The sequence below is a fragment of the Podarcis bocagei genome (assembly GCF_964188305.1).
Source record: "Podarcis bocagei genome assembly, chromosome: 7".
In the NCBI taxonomy this organism is placed as follows: domain Eukaryota; kingdom Metazoa; phylum Chordata; class Lepidosauria; order Squamata; family Lacertidae; genus Podarcis; species Podarcis bocagei.
The window spans coordinates 3970695-3990395 of NC_138132.1; the positions used below are offsets into that span (position 1 = coordinate 3970695).

The 19701-nt window shown below is 51.2% G+C and overlaps 1 protein-coding gene across 1 annotated transcript in view; it reads left to right on the top strand.

The window, feature by feature from the left end:
- RTN2 (reticulon 2) overlaps positions 1 to 19181 on the top strand; it is a 34575-nt gene extending 15394 nt beyond the window's left edge. Inside the window, exons 5-10 of the mRNA XM_081200482.1 lie at positions 7244 to 7451; positions 9430 to 9568; positions 11312 to 11381; positions 13557 to 13603; positions 14486 to 14544; positions 18413 to 19181. Coding sequence (XP_081056608.1) covers positions 7244 to 7451; positions 9430 to 9568; positions 11312 to 11381; positions 13557 to 13603; positions 14486 to 14544; positions 18413 to 18455 — 566 coding nt within the window. The 3' untranslated portion in view covers positions 18456 to 19181. The remainder of the gene's footprint in view (positions 1 to 7243; positions 7452 to 9429; positions 9569 to 11311; positions 11382 to 13556; positions 13604 to 14485; positions 14545 to 18412) is intronic.
- The last annotated feature ends 520 nt before the right edge of the window (positions 19182 to 19701 follow it).

Sequence of the window (19701 nt, forward strand, 5' to 3'; positions counted from 1 at the left end):
TAGCTGCTGCATTCTGGATTAGTTGTAGTTTCTGGGTCTTTGATTCCTCTGACATCGTGCGTTAAAAGCGTGTTGCAGGAAAGCAGCTGTTTAAGAGGGGCTTGGACTGGGTCAAGAAAAAGTCCCATCGGGTCCAGCATCCTGTTTTCACTGTTTTCACAAAACCTAGGATTCTGGGTAGACTGCCTCTGGAGCTGGAGGTTCCATCAGAATGGAAGAAAATCCTGGCTGCTGGGTCAGGTCAAGGGCCCACCCAGTCCAGCTTCTTTGTCCTCACAGAGGCAGCCCAGATGCCCCGTTGGAAAACTCCCAAGCAGGATTCGAACACAAGAGCCCTCTACCGCCCTGCAGTTCCCAGGAACTGACATTCAGAAGCATTGCTGCCTCCCCGAATTTGGCCAATCCTCTTTTAAAGCCATCCAGGTTGGTGGACATCCCTAACCTCCAAGTGGCAGGGAGTTCCACAGTCCAATCTGCGCTGCTTGAGGGAGAACTTTTTTAAAAAATCTGCCCTGAACCTTCCAACATTCAGCTTCAGGAGAGAGGGAAAACTCACCCCTTGTTTGGCTGCAGATGGAAACCAGGAGTTTCCCCTTTTAACGGAGAAATCTGAGGGCTCCCTTGGACAAAAAAACAAGGACACCAGCCAGGAATACCAGAGCAAAACAGCAGCCAGGAGGCTTGGTCTTTATTGAAGACTGTCGCGACAGGACTCCCACCTGCCACCAGGTGGAACAAGATGGAAGCCCCGAACAAAAGAGAACCCAAACTTTTATTAGCTGCTAATCCCCATGTTACACCCCCCCCCCAACTACATCATGGTTACATCATGAAAGGGGAGGTCTGGTGGCAGGAATTAGGAACATTAGGAAGAACCTGACAGTAAGAGCTGTTTGACAGTGGAATTTGCTGCCAAGGAGTGTGGTGGAGTCTCCTCCTTTGGAGGTCTTTAAGCAGAGGCTTGACAACCATATGTCAGGAGTGCTCTGATGGTGTTTCCTGCTTGGCAGGGGGTTGGACTAGATGCCCCTTGTGGTCTCTTCCAACTCTAGGATTCTATGAATCTGAGCATCCTGGACCCTGCCCCATGGTTCCCCTTGCCCTCCACCAAACACCCATCAAGTGTAACAAAAGAGATACTTACATTTCCCTGTTTCCCAGCCAAGTTCATCACACCCTTTTGTCTTCATCTGGGTTTGTTATTTCTGGAATGGCTACCTGTCTGGCACTCAGGTATCAGGATGCCAGGGATTATCACTCAGGCAGAGGGGCTGCTGAGGAGCTGAGCTCACATGTATAGATGAATTTCTGAAGTTTCCCCAGTGAGCCAATACATAGATGCATTTATCAGTTAATTCTTACATTTGGTATCGTGCAGCAAAGGCCCTTTGAATAGATAGGAAGAAACTGCGATGAAGTGTTTTGTGGGGACAAATCACAAAAGCGATTGTGCTGGTTTTGGTCGTGGGCTGCATGTGCATGATATCTGCTGGAGGGGCAACCCCCCAACCTATACATAAATTCCTGCAACACCCTAAAATGACCATCTCCCAGCCGCCCCGCCCCCCTGAATTTGGGTGCTTGCCTCCCTCCCTTTGGCCTCCCCGCCCCCACCTCCAAGTGATCGAAACCCTCTCTGAGTGAGCCAAGGCAGGAGATTCTGTGACGGTAAATGGCAGCTGGGATTCGTCAGCTATAAATAGCCCCCCCTCCTCTGCCCCGACACCCCCCTCCCAGGACTGGGCGCCCCTCCTCCAGCCAGACGCTCGTGAGAGGTTCCCGCAGAGCCGCGACGAGTCTTGGATCTGCGAGAAAAAGGGGCTCGCCATGGCTAACAGAGGTAGGAAACACCCCCCCAAAAAAACCCACTTTAAAATATATCTATACCCCCCAAGGAGGCGCAGAGCTGGGTGGAGTTTAAAAGATGGGTGGAAGGACCTCTGAAAAGGGGGATTTCTTGCCAGGGAGAAAGTGGGGGGGGGGCTGTGTCAACCGAGGGTCTGCAATTGGGCTACTTCGACACGGGAGGAGGGAAGATCTGGGAGGAAAGTGGACCCGATCCATAGAAGCTGTGTGCTGCTGTTTTGATGGACAAGGGCATCCTATATGGCATGGGGGGGGGCGTTGAGATCAGGGGAGGCAACGTTTTGGGGCGTGATGCGGGTGCCATAGGAGGTGGGTGGGTGGGTAGGTAGGTGGGATTCCCCCCCCCCAAATCCTTGCAGCCAGGGCCTGCCTTTTTCCTCCCTCCCCCCCCTTCCCATCGCAGCCTCTCTTTTCCTCGCTGAGTTGCCTGCCTGGCATTTGGGGCTGTCAGTTATAGGGGTTGAGCAGGGAGGAGTGTGTGTGTGATACTTCTGACAGCTGCAGGCATTTGGGTTCTTTTTCCATCCTCCTCCGCCGTCCTCCGGGATCGCTGGGGCCAACCGCAAGGATTCCCTTCCCCAACCCGGCGCCCTCCGGGTGTCCCAAACTACAACTCCCATCTCCCGATGCTACACCTGGGAGTTGTAGTTTGGGACATCTGGAGGGCACGGGGCTGGGCGAGGCTGGATTTATCAGCTATTTTAAAATGAGGCTGCATTTTAAATTGCATTTTAACCTGTATTTTAAATTGGGGTGTTTTTCCTTTTTTCTCCCTTTCCCCCCTATTATGTTTTTACTGAGATTTTATTGGCGTTAGCTGCCCTGAGCCCGGCTCTGGCCGGGGAGGGCAGGGTATAAATAAAATTTATTATTATTTATTATAAAGGAGAATAGATAGCGAGTGGTTTAAGCCTTTTACCATTTGCCCAAGACCCTGGAGAGCAGCTGTCAGTCAGAGTAGACAAGGCTGAGCCGGATGGAAAATACAAATAACATAATCTGGCGTGAGACCCTTTCCTTTGTTCCTGAATCCGCACCTGAGCACATACAGGAAGATGCTTGTTGCTAGAGGAGCCTTGGGTCCAGCGTTGTCTGCTCTGACTGGCAGCTGCTGTCTACCTGCAGGCTTGCAAACTCATCCAAACCTTTCAGCCCAGCACGGACTCTCCGATTCATCCTGTCGGAAAGGCGTGGCCTCCCCTTATTTATGGATTTATTCCATCAAACGTACACACAGGCGGACTGTGAAACGAAAGCAACCCTCAGAGCAGTTTGCAGAGAAGACACTGAAAGGATTGGGCAGAAGAATGAACGGCAACCATTCTTTTGGAACGTTAAAATAACAGTTAACAGAAAACTCGCACTGGCTTCCCAGGCACCTGGGTTATCCAAACAAGGATTCTTTTAGCAGGTGCCAGAAAGAGGACGCTGAAGGCGGCCTGCCAGATATCACTAGGCAGGGAGTTCCAAAGGGTAGGTTCTGCCGCAATAAAAGACCCGAGTTCTTACAAATGCGAGACAGGGATTAGGTGGAACCGTAGCAGGGCCGGCTCCGCTTGAGCTTGGAGGGCAGAGCGGAAGAGGGAGGAAAGGCCACCGCAAAGCCATAGTGAGGATTGGTTGGGCTTTGGAGCCCTGAGTTCGGATTTGAGTCCAAATCCAAGCCTCGGGCTTCTTCATGGGGCGGGAGGCTCCTGGGGATGCAGGAAAGGGCCTTCTCTGTGGTAGCACCTCCCAGGCAACTTTGGAACACCCTGCCTAGGGACGCCCGGCTGGCTCCCTCCTTGCTGTCCTTCCCCTGGCAGGTGGAAAACTATTTATTCCAACAGGCCTTTGTGTTGTTTTTCAGATCTGAATTTTCACACAACACGTTGCTTTAATTCTATTAGAGTTCACTTAAGTTTTCAACCTTGGTGGTTTTTTTTAGCTTTCTGTGCTTTGAGCTGTGTTGTTTTCAGTTTGTCTGGGATATAACCAAGTGCAACAATGGCAATGATTAGGGAGGAAAGCAAGGGTGCCCCTGACCATGTGCAGAGTGCTTTCCCCATTGCTGGGGTGTAGCGGCAGCCTCTGGGTTGAGGAAGCAGGCTCTCGCTGCGTCCAAAAGAGCAGCTTCCAGCTGGCAGCTCCCTCCTTCGAAACATAAGTGCAGGATGCGACCGTTACACTTGGAGTGGGTGGGGCGGTCAGAAGAGGATTGATTTCTTCTCCTGGAGTGCTGAGTATTCCCCCTTAGCCAGCGTGACCCACCTTAACCCTGAGTCAGGGGTGAGTGCCCGGGGCAGATAGGAGACCTCTCACCTCTGCCTCATGGGATCTCCTGCGGCCACAGAACCTGCTGGTTGGAGAAAGCTGGACAGGGGACGGGGCATCACTCCCCCAGGACACAGGGATGGCCACCGAGTTTGGTGGCTTTCAAAGAGGACTAGACAAATTCACGGAGGAGGAAAAGGCTGTCGATGGCTCATAGCAGCCATGGCTGTGCTCTGCCTCCCCGGTGACAGGCAGAAAACCTCCTATCACTGGATCAAATGTCTCGGTTTTCTTGTTTTTACTGTGAATTACTTTATCCACTCGGGACACGGGTGGCACTGTGGGTTAAACCACAGAGCCTAGGACTTGCCGATCAGAAGGTCGGCGGTTCGAATCCCCGTGACAGGGTGAGCTCCCATTGCTCGGTCCCTGCTCCTGCCCACCTAGCAGTTCGAAAGCACGTTAAAGTGCAAGTAGATAAATAGGTACCACTCCGGCGGGAAGGTAAAGGGCGTTTCCGTGCGCTGCTCTGGTTCGCCAGAAGCGGCTTAGTCATGCTGGCCACGTGACCCGGAAGCTGTACGCCGGCTCCCTTGGCCAGTAAAGCGAGATGAGCACCGCAACCCCAGAGTCGGTCCTGACTGGACCTAATGGTCAGGGGTCCCTTTACCTTGACCTTTACTTTATCCACTCACTTCCCGCCCTCCCCTTCCACGCTTTCCCTATTTCCCTTCGGAAATGCTATTCCATTCATTCATTTTACCTATTTATCTCACTAATTAACATAGTTGCTCATAATTCGAGCCCTGCTCGTGTTTTCATCCTGCTATTTTAGTTCTTTAAAAGCTCAGTGAAAGGTCTCCAGTCCTCAAGGAACTTTTTCATCGTTTTGGTCTCTAATCTTGCCTGTCCTCTTGCCAGTTCTGCATCCTCCGCCTTTTCAAAAGCTGTTCTTCCTCGGTTGGAACCTCTCCTTCTTCCCATCTTTGGGCGTACAGTGTTCGTGCTGCAAGTTCCCCAGCTTGGTTGAATTATTGAAATCAAATAGTTTCAATTGGATTTGGAACAAATGTGCAATTGGTCTACCACTATTTTGTTTTTTTGTTAACTTCTTTTTATTAGTTTCAATTAGCTATACAACACCAAACAAAGACAAAACAACAACAAACATAAAAAAACAGAACATACAGTAATTCAACAGCACATCCTTATTTGACTTCCCTTCAACTCGGTTTTGGACTATATTACAAAAGATTTCCTTTCTGCAGTTTCTTTTTTTCAACCTGTACCACTATTTTGAATCAGATTATGTTACTGTATTGCCTTTCTCAGCGGGTCTTGCAAACTGCTATTCTGAATAATGTTTTATAGGGTGGGATAGGGGGCACTGGGGCGAGTTTAAGGAACCAAGCAGGCAGGGTCTAGAAAAGTTTTGGAGTGCGTTGAAAAGCCAGTGCTTTAAATTTCAGACCTGAGATGATGATATTGCTCGATCCCTCATGGTGGTTCTGAAACTAGGTAGGCAAACTAAGGCCTGGGGGCCAGATCCGACCCAATCGCCTTCTCAATCCGGCCCACGGACGGTCCGGGAATCAGTGTGTTTTTACATGAGTAGAATGTGTGCTTTTATTTAAAATGCATCTCTGGGTTATTTGTGCGGCCTGCCTGGTGTTTTTACATGAATATAATGTGTGCTTTTATTAAAAATGCATCTCTGGGTTATTTGTGGGGCATAGGAGTTCATTCATTTTTATTTTTTTTCAAAATATGGTCCAGCCCACCACATGGTCTGAGGGACAGTGGACCGGCCCCCTGCTGAAAAAGTTTGCTGACCCCTGTTTTAGTGCCTCCTGCTTCCCTTTTCTTGCCTGCTATGTTGCAAATCCCTGCACCTTCATGAGGTCTAGCAACATAGGTGGTTCTCTCTACATCACAATGAAGTTGCTGTTGCTTGCTTGACTTTCTCCCTGCAGTGGCAGGGATTTCGTATCATGAGCAGGGCCACATTTAGGTTTGATGAGGCCCTAAGCTACTGAAGGTAGTGAGGCCCTTTATATGTCCAGCTGTCCTTTGTCAACAACAAATTGCCGCTGTTTTTTGTGTTGAATATATGCTATATGGTAATTTATGAGCCTAATAGGTATCTCAGGGACACGGGTGGCGCTGTGGTCTAAACCACAGAGCCTAGGGCTTGCCGATCAGAAGGTCGGTGGTTCGAATCCCTGCGACGGGGTGAGCTCCCCTTGCTCGGTCCCTGCTCCTTCCAACCTAGCAGTTCGAAAGCACATCAAAGTGCAAGTAGATAAATAGGTACCACTCCGGCGGGAAGGTAAACAGCATTTCCGTGCGCTGCTCTGGTTCGCCAGAAGCGGCTTAGTCATGCTGGCCACATGACTTGGAAGCTGTACGCCGGCTCCCTCGGCCAGTAAAGCGAGATGAGCGCCACAACCCCAGAGTCGGCCACGACTGGACCTAATGGTCAGGGGTCCCTTTACCTTTAGTTATCTCAAGCCATTTGCACATGTTGCCATGCAAACAGTCCATGCAGAATGTAGGCACCCTATATATAGAAAGGAGGAAACCAGTGATATTTTAGGGAGCAGGTGAGCAGGCGGGGCCCATTACTTACATCATAGGAGCCTACACAACACAAAACATTTTTGCTGTATGTAGGTTTTAATTTATTTGTTTTTTATCTTCTATTTTGGAAATGTACATCCAGTTGTTGTTTTTCCTTTACATTTTTTGGGGGGGCCCCAAGAGAGTGGGGCCCTAAGCTAGAGCTTGCTTAGCTTATAAAGTGGTACCTCGGGTTAAGAACTTAATTCATTCTGGAGGTCCGTTCTTAACCTGAAACTGTTCTTAACCTGAAGCACCACTTTAGCTAATGGGGCCTCCCGCTGCTGCTGCTGCGCCACAGGAGCACGATTTCTGTTCTCATCCTGAAGCAAAGTTCTTAACCCGAGGTACTATTTCTGGGTTAGCAGAGTCTGTAACCTGAAGCGTATGTAACCCGAGGCACCACTGTACATAAATCCGGCACTGGTCATGAGGACTAGCAAGATGGGTGGTTTTTAATCTCTCTCCGCAGCATCATGCAGCTGTTTTTCTCTTTTGCTTGCAGTGGCAGACTTGGTGTACTGGCGCGACACCCGCAAGTCGGCGTTCGTCTTCACCGCCTTGATGGTGGCCCTGCTGTGCCTGCTGCACTTCAGCATCATCAGCGTGGCCTCCTACGTCTCCCTGGCGGCCCTCAGCGTCACCATCTCTCTCAGGGTTTACAGCAAAATACTACTCGCCGTCCACCGAGGGGAGGGACACAACCCTTTCCAGTGAGTGAACCACAAGGCACCCACCAGCCCCATTGTTGTTGTTGTTGTTTAGTCGTGTCCGCCTCTTTGTGACCCCCTGGCCCAGAGCACGCCAGGCCCTCCTGTCTTCCACTGCCTCCCGCAGTTTGGTCAAACTCATGCTGGTAGCTTCGAGAACACTGTCCCACCATCTCGTCCTCTGTCGCCCCCTTCTCCTTGTGCCCTCCATCTTTCCCAACATCAGGCTCTTTTCCAGGGAGTCTTCTCTGCTCATGAGGTGGCCAAAGTCTTGGAGCTTCAGCTTCAGGATCTGTCCTTCCAGTGAGCACTCAGGGCTGATTTCCTTCAGAATGGAGAGGTTGGATCTTCTTGCAGTCCATGGGACTCTCAAGAGTCTCCTCCAGCACCATAATTCAAAAGCATCCATTCTTTGGCGATCAGCCTTCTTTGTGGTCCAGCTCTCACTTCCATACATCACTACTGGGAAAACCAGAGCTTTAGCTATACGGACCTTTGTCGGCAAGGTGATGTCTCTGCTTGGCGTAGAGGCTGTAAATACACAACCTAGGTCCATGGGGTCACGAAGAGTCGGACACGACTAAATGACAACAAGAATTTGTTGGTTCCACCAGTCCTTGGCTCTGGCGCCCCCTGCTGTCTGCCTCCCTTCCCTCCATCCTGCCCCTTCCATCATCGGAGCAATGGTCTGGCTTAGGAAAAGGCAGGCCGCAGTGCCAGATTTACATATAAGCTAAACAAGCGATAGCTTAGGGCCCCACTCTCTTGGAGGCCCCAGCAAAATTAAAGGAAAAAAACCTGGATGTACATTTCCAAAATATAAGATTTGTTGTTGTTATTTAGGCGTTTAGTTGTGTCCGACTCTTTGTGACCCCATGGACCAGAGCATGCCAGGCATGCTTCCCTAATCTTCTCTAAACAGGGCTGCCTTCAGATGTCTTCTAAAAGTTTGGTACTTATTTTTCTCTTTGACATCTGCTGGGAGGGCGTTCCACAGGGCGGGCACCACTACCGAGAAGGCCCTCTGCCTGGTTCCCTGTAACCTCACTTCTCGCAATGAGGGAACCGCCAGAAGGCCCTCAGCGCTGGATCTCAGTGTCCGGGCAGAACGATGGGGGTGGAGACGCTCCTTCAGGTATACAGGACCGAGACCGTTTAGGGCTTTAAAGGTCCGACCAACATTTTAAATTGTGCTCGGAAACATACTGGGAGCCAATGTAGGTCTTTCAAGACTGTCATTATATAGTCTCGGCGGCCTCTCCCAGTCACCAGTCCAGCTGCCGCAATTTGGATTAGTTGTAGTTTCCGGGTCACCTTCAAAGGTAGCCCCACGTAGAGTGCATTGCAGTAGTCCAAGCGGGAGATAACTAGAGCATGCACCACTCTGGCGAGGAAGTCTGCGGGCAGGGAGGGTCTCAGCCTGCGTACCAGATGAAGCTGGTAGACAGCCGCCCTGGACACAGAATTGACCTGTGCCTCCATGGAGAGCTGTGGGTCCAAAATGACTCCCAGGCTGCGCACCTGGTCCTTCAGGGGCACAGTTGTCCCATTCAGGACCAGGGAGTCCTCCACAACTGCCCACCTCCTGCCCTCTAAAACAGTACTTCTGTCTTGTCAGGATTCAGTCTCAATCTCTTAGCCGCCATCCATCTTCCAACTGCCTCCAGACACTCACGCAGGACCTTCACTGTCTTCTGCCTGGGGCTCAGCCTTCCATCCTTGAATGGCACCCCCAAAATCCCCCTGCACCTTGCTTCCCAGTAAATCCCCCTCTCTCCAGGAGAGCAGCTGCAAAAGCATACCACAGGATCATAGACTTGGAAGGGATCCCCAGAGCTCATCTAGCCCAACCCGCTCCCATACCACTTTGGAGGAGCATAATTTGAGCTGTGCAGCCAGGGATCTGCCAAGGGGTGCTTCTTAAGGTTGCCTTTGACAAGGTCACCGGACATTTGCTCATCCACCCATCCTATCCTTGCAGGGCCCAGCTGGACGCCGACTTGGGGCTGTCGAAGGAACAGCTGGAGCGCCTCACGGAAAGGGTCGTCTTCTACGTCACGTCGGGCACCAAGTCCCTCCAGCGCCTCTTCCTGGTGGATGACTTGGTGGAGTCCATTAAGGTAAGGAGGAGTCGGGCTCAACTGCCCCTGGATGTGGAGGTTCCGCTCAGCTGTCACGGAGCAGGGCCCGGTTGGCCGAGAGATACGTCCGACTAAATCCAACTCAAGAGTAGACCCTCTGACATGAATAGGCCCTAAGATGGCCATGTGTGCTGACGTCAACAGACCTGGTCCAAGCACCACCAGTTGTTGTCAACAGCCTGAAGGTGCAATTAGCCTGGCGTGTCACATATATTTATTTTATATTTCGTGCTGTTGTTCCATCTACATCCCACGTGGTTTTAAACGCAGTGTAAGGAGTCTCTTAGGGGACTCTCTAAGGGGATGCGGGTGGCACTGTGGGTTAAACCACAGAGCCTAGGGCTTGCTGATCAGAAGGTCGGCGGTTCGAATCCCCTCGACGGGGTGAGCTCCCGTTGCTCGGTCCCTGCTCCTGCCCACCTAGCAGTTTGAAAGCACGTCAAAGTGCAAGTAGATAAATAGGTACCGCTCCGGCGTGAAGGTAAACGGCGTTTCCGTGCGCTGCTCTGGTTCACCAGAAGCAGCTTAGTCATGCTGGCCACATGACCCGGAAGCTGTACACCGGCTCCCTCAGCCAGTAAAGCGAGATGAGCGCCGCAACCCCAGAGTCAGCCACGACTGGACCTAATGGTCAGGGGTCCCTTTACCTTTACCTAAGGAGTCTCTATGGGAGTATATTGTATTTAAAAATGGGGTATCAGAGTTTTTAGGGGGCTAACCAGGTAGGGATAGCAGGCTTGTTGGTTTTTGAATATCTTATGCAGATTTTTCAATTTTGTTGTTCTGTATGGGACAATGACAATAAAGATTATTGTACCTTTCCTCCAGGGAGCCGAAGGGGGTCTCCATGGTTCTGCTGCTCCCTATTTTATCCTCACAACAACCCTGCGGGGTAGGTCATAACGAGAGCAAGCCAAATTACTGGCCCTCAAGGTCACCCAGCGAGCTTCATGGCCTAGTGGGGGGATTCGAACTCTGCTCTTCCAGTTCCTAGTCTGACACTCTAAGCACTACACCCTCTGTGGCGGATGCTGGGGTGTGTGTGTGTTTGGAGAGGGGAACGGGTTCCAATCTCGCCAGGGACACAGCAGGACGGGGACGGGGCATGGCTTCCAAGATTGCACTCCAGCTGGTCTCAGAACTTTTTCTGAGCCTAACGATATATATATACAATATACGATATCTTTATTGTCCTTGTCCCATACAGAACAATGAAATTGAAAAGCTACATAAAACATTCAAAAGCCCCTAAAACCTCTCAAACCCCATTTTAAAATACAATATACTATAGAGACTCCTTATGCTGCATTTAGAACCAGAATTGCATTTGCGTAGAAACTGTTTCTCAGGCGGCTAGTCCTAGTCTTTATAACCCTGTACCTTCTTCCAGAAGGCAGAAGCTGAAAGAGATCATTTCCGGGGTGCGCACTATCCTGCGCTATCTCTGCAGCTTTCGTATGGCACCTGGGAGCGTAGATTTGATCCAAGGTGGGAAGAGTGCACCCAATTATTCTCTCCACAGTCTTGACAACCCTGGACAGCATTGTTTTCCCCCTGACCGTGCAGCTCCCAAACCACACACACAGACCATAAGTTAATATACTCTCCACAGTACAATGGTAAAATGCCATCAACAGGTCCTTTGAGAGATTGTTTTTCCAGAGGATTCTCAGAAAATATAACCTCCTGAGCCTTTTTCTTTTCTCCCCCGTTGCTTCGCAGTTTGCTTTCCTGTTCTACATCCTCACCTACGTGGGAGCCGTCTTCAATGGGCTGACTTTGCTGATACTGGGTAAGGCCGTGGGCTGGGCAAGGAGCAACACATCTCAGGGCTGGGGCAGAGAGAAGAGGAGCGCACCAACTGGGGGAACAAGGAACAACAGCCTTGCAGGCGGTCTCAGTGGTTCAGTCGAGATTCACTGTGCCACCTTGGACTGGGCAAAAGAAGTCAGGGAGAAAAGTCTCCTGCGCCTTTAAGAGCAGCTGGTGAAGCTTTGTCACAAAACACCACCTGTTGGATTTATGACACAGGTGCCCTGCCAGATATATACAGTGGTACCTCTGGTTGCGAACGGGATCCGTTCCAGAGGCCCATTCACAACATGGAAAGAGCACAACCTGAAGTGCCGTATCTGCGCAGGTGCGCGACGCGATTTGGCACTTGTGCGCATGCACAAAGCACAATTTAGCGCTTCTGCGCATGCACGAGCAGCGAACCCGGAAGTAATGCTTTCTGGTACTTCCGGGTCACCGCGGGACGTAACCTGAAAGAACGTAACAATAAGATAAGAAACTTTATTCGCATTAGCCGACGGCCATAGCAACATAAAACACGCAATATACCGTATTTTTCACTCCATAAGGCTAACCGGACCATAAGGCGCACCTAGTTTTTAGAGGGGGAAATAAAGAAAGCCTGTCCGCTTCTCCCAGAGCTTCTCGGGGCTGCTGGGGGAAGCCCGGGTCGTCCCCCCCCCCAGCCCCAAAGAGCAAAGAAGCCAAGACAGCGAGCAGGATCCATCCAGCCGGGAGAGGCTGCGCGCGACTATTGCAATTCCCCCACCTCCCGCAAAAGCCCACAGGAGCCGCACACCCTTTAAGGAGCGCGTGGATCCTGCGGGCTTTTCTACGTCTCAGTCCCTTCTCCCTCCTGGGGAAAAGCCCCCAAGAGCCGCGCGGAGCTTGTGTGCGGCTCCTGGGGGCTTTTCCTGCCTGCCTCCCCCCTGCATTCGCTCCATAATACGCACACACATTTCCCCTTACTTTTTAGGAGGGGGAAAGTGTGTCTTATGGAGTGAAAGATACGGTATACAAATAAAATATATACAAATAAAAAAGACAGCAATTGGTAAAAAGAGCAATCAAATGACCAAGATAGTGGCTCTTAATCTCATTGCACCCTTGACGTAACATGAAGCAAATGTAACATGAGGTATGACTGTACCGTACTTTTCTGTGTATAAGACTAGTTTTTCCCCCCTTTAAAAATCATGCAAAAAAATAAATAAATGGCAGTTGTCTTATACATGGGGAGTGCATAGGGTGGATGTTTGATTGGTTGCTGCCGCAGCTGTTAGCAGCTATTGTGCGTGTTATTGGTTGCTGTGTCAACGGGTGGCGTTGATTGGCTGACGCTGCTGCAATAGGGCGGGCGTTTGTCAGCTTCTGCCGGCGAGGGCGCAGACGAGAGGCGAATTTTGCGATGCGTGAGAGGTTTTCAGCAACCACCCCTGAAATCCTCTGCTAAAAAGTAAATATTTGGACTATTTGAAGAACAGTTGTAATAAACAGATTACACTATTAGGACTGTGGGAAGTTCTGGAAGGAGGACTACTTGAAAAAGACTATGATGAGAATTATTAGTTAAAAGTAATAGAGAAATTAAGAAATGCAGAACAAGTGATAAAGAACAGAAAATCTTCGGAAGTTGTTGACGGAAGTCTAAAATATTGTATAAGATAAGAAGTTAGGTTAAATGATATGTTTAAAAAAACCAATAAAAATGTATATATATATTTTAAAATTCCTCTGCAAAAAAGCTCAACTCTGTGCCATCTCCCCCCATTTTCTTAAATTTGAGTCCCCCCAAAAGGGGGCGTCTTATACATGGGGGTGTCGTATACATAGAAAAGTACGGTATATATATTTTGGGGTGGGGAGTTTACACCAACGGTTCATTATTGCAACCATTTCCTACTGCTGTTAAAAAAAGGGGGGGGAGGCTTTTGACTAAAGGCAGTTTTAGGTTTTTTTAAAACTACCACTGGAGAATCTGCCATGGTTCCCTGCTATTGCCTCTTAGATTTGCTTGAAAGGGACAAGATGAGCTGGGGTGGGTGGGGGCGGCAGGCCAGTTAACAGCCCAGTTGCAAGGTCTCTCTCGGTCAGGGTATCAGGGTGGGGAAGAAAGTCAGGGAGCAGCGCGGCAGATTTTTACTCTCATTTTTCTTTATTCTCCTTTCTGCAGGTGTGATAAGTGCATTTACCTTCCCTCTGCTGTACAGGCAACATCAGGTGGGTGTCCTGGGCAATGAAGGGGGGGGGGAGTGTAGCTGGAATTGGGAGACTTTACCCAAGGGAAAATTCAATTCCTTTAAGGTGCGGGGGCCCCTTCTGCTGACATCAAAGCCCTTGAAGTGTTGGTGCTGACCTTTAAAACCCTAAACTGCCTCAAAGGCCCAGTATACCTGAAGGAGTGTCTCCACCTCCATCGTTCTGCCTGGACACTTGAGTTCCAGCATCGAAGGCCTTCAGGCAGTTCCCTCGCTGCGAGAAGCAGCCAAGTTACAGGGAACCAGGCAGAGGGCCTTCTCGGTGGTGGCACCCGCCCTGTGAAACGCCCTCCCACCAGATGTCAAAGAGAACAACACCTACCAGACTTTTAGAAGACAACTCTTCTCCCTGCCTTTGAGGGCAGGGTCAGCTGTCCCCCATCCTTGTTATGACCCTGATTGACTAAGGTCTACACGAAGATCCACTGGGTTCAGACCTGCCCATCACTGACATGTTCTTGCATATTCCTTGTTTTGCCCTCTCTCACTGGGCAAAGAACCCTGGGAGCTGCAGTTCACTTACTAAGGTGCTCCAGGAGTGTGCACACTACAGTTCCCAGGATTCTTCCAAGAAAACCGTGTGCTTCTGATGTTTGGGCATGGATTGCATGCAAGTCTAGGAACCCCTTAAGCAGGTGCCGAGTGCCTTTCGATTTCTCTGGAAAGCAGCTTTTCAAACATACCGGTGGAAGGCCAGCGTGCCTCTGAGCATGTACGGAGTGACACCTGAAGGAAGCAGCCTCTTTAAAGCACACAGAGACATACCCTGGAGCCTGAACGTCTTCCTGGCATTTCCAGCAAATCTCCGCTCACCACAGACCCTTTTCCTTTTTCCTCTTTCCAGGCACAGATTGACCAGTATGTGGGGCTGGTGAGGAACCAGTTGAGTAACCTCAGAGCAAAGTAAGTTGTGGGTTGTTTTTTTTTTGGGGGGGGTATTTTCTCTCCTTTGCCCCCTGCCTCTTTTCCTTGCTTCTTCCTCAGCTGGGGAGGGGGCCACCAAATCTTTCCATTGCCCACCAGGCCTGGATCCTTGGTCAAAGGGGATAACAGTTCGATTCCCCCAACCCCAAGTAGGAATTTTGATTTCCTCTGCGCGGTTCACCTTCTGCATTTCAGGTCCTACCTTTGGTCAAGCTTGCGGGCCACACAGCACCCCCATAACACTGCTGTCCTAGAATCATAGAATCCTAGAGTTGGAAGAGACCACAAGGGCCATCGAGTCCAACCCCCTGCCAAGCAGGAAACCTCATCAGAGCACTCCTGACATATGGTTGTCAAGCCTCTGCTTAAAGACCTCCAAAGGAGGAGACTCCACCACACTCCTTGGCAGCAAATTCCACTGTCGAACAGCTCTTACTGTCAGGAAGTTCTTCCTAATGTTTAGGTGGAATCTTCTTTCTTGTAGTTTGGATCCACTGCTCCGTGTCCGCTTCTCTGGAGCAGCAGAAAACAACCTTTCTCCCTCCTCTATGTGACATCCTTTTATATATTTGAACATGGCTATCATATCACCCCTTAACCTCCTCTTCTCCAGGCTAAACATGCCCAGCTCCCTTAGCCGTTCCTCATAAGGCATCGTTTCCAGGCCTTTGACCATTTTGGTTGCCCTCCTCTGGACACGTTCCAGTTTGTCAGTGTCCTTCTTGAACTGTGGTGCCCAGCACTGGACACAGTACTCCAGGTGAGGTCTGACCAGAGCAGAATACAGCGGCACTATTAGTTCCCTTGATCTAGATGCTATACTCCTATTGATGCAGCCCAGAATTGCATTGGCTTTTTTAGCTGCCGCGTCACACTGTTGGCTCATGTCAAGTCTGTGGTCAACCAAGACTCCTAGATCCTTTTCACATGTACTGCTCTCAAGCCAGGTCCTCTTCATTACCTTTGCCATTGAATTGCATTTATATCTCACCTTTATATTGATATTCATTTATATTTCACTTTCTGGAGAAGTGTGCATACACAGAAAAGCTTACACCCAGAACAAACTTAGTTGGTCTCTAAGGTGCTCAGCGCGCCACAGGCTTCAGGATGCAAGCTGCTATCTGCAAGCCTAGGGAGCCTGGCGGGAACTCCCGCCGGGCTCCCAAGGCTTGCGGATAGCTTCCTGAAGCCTGGAGAGGGAGAGGGGTCGGTGCTCACCGACCCCTCTCGCTCTCCAGGCTTCAGTGAAAGCCTGGATTCGCCCCATAGGACGCACACACATTTCCCCTTCATTTTTGGAGGGGGAAAAGTGTGCCCTATAGGGCGAAAAATACGGTAAATAGGTACCACTCTGGCGGGAAGGTAAATGGCGTTTCCGTGCGCTGCTCTGGTTCGCCAGAAGCGGCTTAGTCATGCTGGCCACATGACCCGGAAGCTGTACGCCGGCTCCCTTGGAAATAAATCGAGATGAGCGCCGCAACCCCAGAGTCGGTCACGACTGGACCTAATGGTCAGGGGTCCCTTTACCTTTACCTCTACCTCTACCTGGCCCAACACTCCAAGCACTGCACCACGTTGGCTCCTATTTCACTGCTGTTTGGAAGAGAGAGCGTCACCCGTGGGTGCTATGCATAGGCGCCGACTCCATGGGGCCTGAGGGGGCCCGAGCCCCCTCAAAAATTCGTTTGGGGGGGCTCCACCCCCCCAATAATCTCGGGCGCCCCTCCAGCAGAGCGCTGCCGCCGTCCCCCGCCTCCTCCCCACCTGCTCCCTCGCCAGCCAGCCAGCCAGCCAGCCACGCGCCCTAGCCGGAGAGCCCCGGCCGTCCCCGTCGCGCAATCGGCTGGATCTCCCTTCAGCAGGCCGTGCTCACAACTCGGCCCAGGGACCCCCCAGCAGCGGATCTCCGGCCCAGCTGAAGAATCCGGCATCAAGCCCCCTCCTCCCCAATCGCTCCGCCGAAATACGCTCCAAAACCCCCCAGATAGGCCGCCGGCCGCCAAGTCTCGTGGCGCCCTGAGCGAGGGTCTCTCCCCAACACCGCCACCTCGAACTGCGTTCTCCCGGCTACCCGAGCGAACCAGCGGCAGCTTCCTGGGCGCTCTTCCCGACTCTGCCTCCGAAGAAGAAGAAGAAACAGCCCCCGCCGAGGTGCATCCCAAAAGTTGGACGACGACGCGTCTCGGAAGCAGCCTGCCTCCGCCACTGCCGGCACTCGGAGCCTTCCAAAGCCCCCCCAATATTTATATTTAATATGCCCCCCCAATAGCCCCTGGTGCTATGAATTTTCAGAAACTGAATAGTGTATGGGGTTTCTGTGTATATACCCTAGCCCCACAGCACCCCCTGGTGGCTCACTGGGCCACTGCTACCAGTGCTTGTTCGGGACCTATAGAAATTATGGAGGCAGGCCCTTCCGATAAGCATTGGCAAGGGAAGCAGCTCTCTTAGCCCTCCTGCAACCTCCAGAGCAGACTCTGCCAACCCGGTGCCCTCTCCAGATGTTTTGGATGACAACACCCCCCAGCCCCCAATCAGCACACCTGGAGGGGGCACCAGGTTGCAGAAGACCATAGTTAGATGTTTCTATGTTAATTGATCACCCTGCTGGTCGCAGGCAAAGTTGGGACTGGTGGAAGTTGCACCAGTGTGCTCTCAAATTTGAGGGTGGAGGGACCACCCGTCGCCTTTAGCACCCACCTGCCGTGAGGAAGTTCAGAAGAATTTAAGAAGAACTGGCTTCGCTGCCCCCAGACCACAAGTTTGTCTGGCCTTGCATCCTGTTTTCAACCACAAGCCTCGAAGAAACTTGCACACACAAAAAGGAGATGTGAAAGTGTTTCCCCTCTCGTTCGTCCCCCAGAATTTCACATCTGGATTAAGTCCTTAATGTGCATTTCGCTTTAGGTGTGGGGACTGGACTGCTGCAAAGGGAATGTGCTCACCGGCTTAAACTCAGAGCTGTCACCTGTTTGCAGAGCTCTTGGAATGTGAATCGACTTGATTCATTCTTGGATTAAACCTGCATAAATGTGTACGCTGTGTTGTTGGGTGGGCCAATAGGTCAAAAGGGGGAAATAGACTACGGAACTCCCTGCCACAGGAAGCAGTGACAGCTACCAACTCTGATTGGCTTGAAAGAGGATTGAACAATTTCATGGAGGAAGAGAGGGCTTCTCATGGCTACTAGCTGTGATGGCTCTGTGCTGCCCTCCACAGTCGAAGGCAGCGATGCTTCTGAACATCAGTTGCTGGAAACGGCAGGAAGGGAGAGTGTTGTGCACGGATCCTGTTTGTGGGTTTTCCCTGCAGAAGTGGGTTGCATTCACTTCTGGATGCGAACGGGGCTCCGGAATGGATCCGGTTCGCATCTAGAGGTACCACTGTACATACTCCCGTACAACTGAGATTTGGGCTACCATAAAAAAATTGACCCTGAGGCACCCCAAAGGGCAACTTCAGCATTTCCCTAGTAAGCTACCGTATTTTTTGCTCTATAAGACTCACTTTTTCCCTCCTAAAAAGTATGGGGAAATGTGTGTGCGTCTTATGGAGCGAATGCAGGCTGCGCAGCTATCCCAGACGCCAGAACAGCAAGAGGGATTCCTGCTTTCACTGCGCAGCAATCCCTCTTGCTGTTCTGGCTTCTGAGATTCAGAATATTTTTTTTTTCTTGTTTTCCTCCTCCAAAAACTAGGTGCGTCTTGTGGTCTGGTGCGTCTTATAGAGTGAAAATATGGTATTTTATTCTAGACGATGTCCTGCAGATAATTTTTTTAAAAAGCAAAAAACTCTTTCCACTCGCTACTGGCTTAATTTCTTCTCTCTCTCCTTTCCTTCCTAGGATGCTGTCGAAGCTGCCGACGGCCAAAGCGAAAGCCGAATGAATGAACCCCCCCCCTCCTGCTCTGACCCCCTTCCACACACACACACGGATATATATACACCCACACATACCTCCTCCTCCTGCCCCTTTCCTTCCCTCCAGCTGCCTACCCACCCCTTCCCAAAGAGACCCTCCTGCTCTCTCACCTCCTCCTCCCCCCCCCCCGCCTGCCATGGCCTGGACACGACAGAAAGCCACTTGCCTTCTCCAGTCAACCCCCCCTTTGCTAACTGCGTGCCGGAGACGTCCGTTCTCCCAGTGTAGTCCTCTGGGCGGCTGCCGTCCTTGGGCAGAGTTGGCACAGCTTGGAGGGGGGCACCCTTCCCGGCAGCCCCAAGGGAATTCCAGGAAGCTGTGGCTGTTTGGGGGGGTGGGTGGGCTGGGCTAAGGCCCCTTTCTTACCCTAGTGCCACCCTCCCCGGTCTCCCTCCCTGCCTGCTGAATTTATTTCTTAAGGGAAAGTTGACACGGGCCCGCCAGCCTTGGAGCAACACCTTCTTTCTCCAGGAGAAAGGCTCCGTCTTAAACAGGTGCCCAACGCTGGCCAGAGCACACAATCGACCTCCACGCACCTTTTTATGTTTCTTTCTTTCTTTCTCCCGGGACGCTCCACTTTCTGCCATACCCATCCCGGCCAACGACGGGGTTGGCGTGAGCCGGTTCTTAACCTTTGCCTGGATTTTCACTTTAATAAAAATGGTTGTTGGGGAAAAAACAACAACAACAAGTGTCTGACGTGTGGCCTCCTGACTGTGATTCTTGCATTGGGGGTTGGGCTCATGTACGGATGGGCTGCTGGGGGGTGGGCGGGCTGGGGGGGGTGACATGAGAGTGCCTGCATTTGCCCAAATCGCCCACTCCCCTTTCTGCACAGTTTGTAAAAGGGGCAGAGCGGGCCCAGTCTCCCCTCTGCATTGCCGGCCGGGGGGGGGGCGGTCTCCAAAAAATAATGCACCCTTCACAAAACATCAAGGGCTGGAGCTATAAAAGAGGGAAGGTAGCAGAAGGCATTGGAGGCATTCGCATTTGGAAATGTAAGACGATCCTGCTGGCATGTAAGCCAGCATCCTGCTCTCACAGTAGCCAAATGTCCCAAAGAACCTAAGAATCCAGGTAGACTGCCTCTAGGCCTGGAGGTTCCATAAGAGGCTAAGAAGAGCCTGGTTGCTTGTTGTTTAGTCGTGTCCGACTCTTCGTGACCCCCTGGACCAGAGCACGCCAGGCACTCCTGTCTTCCGCTGCCTCCC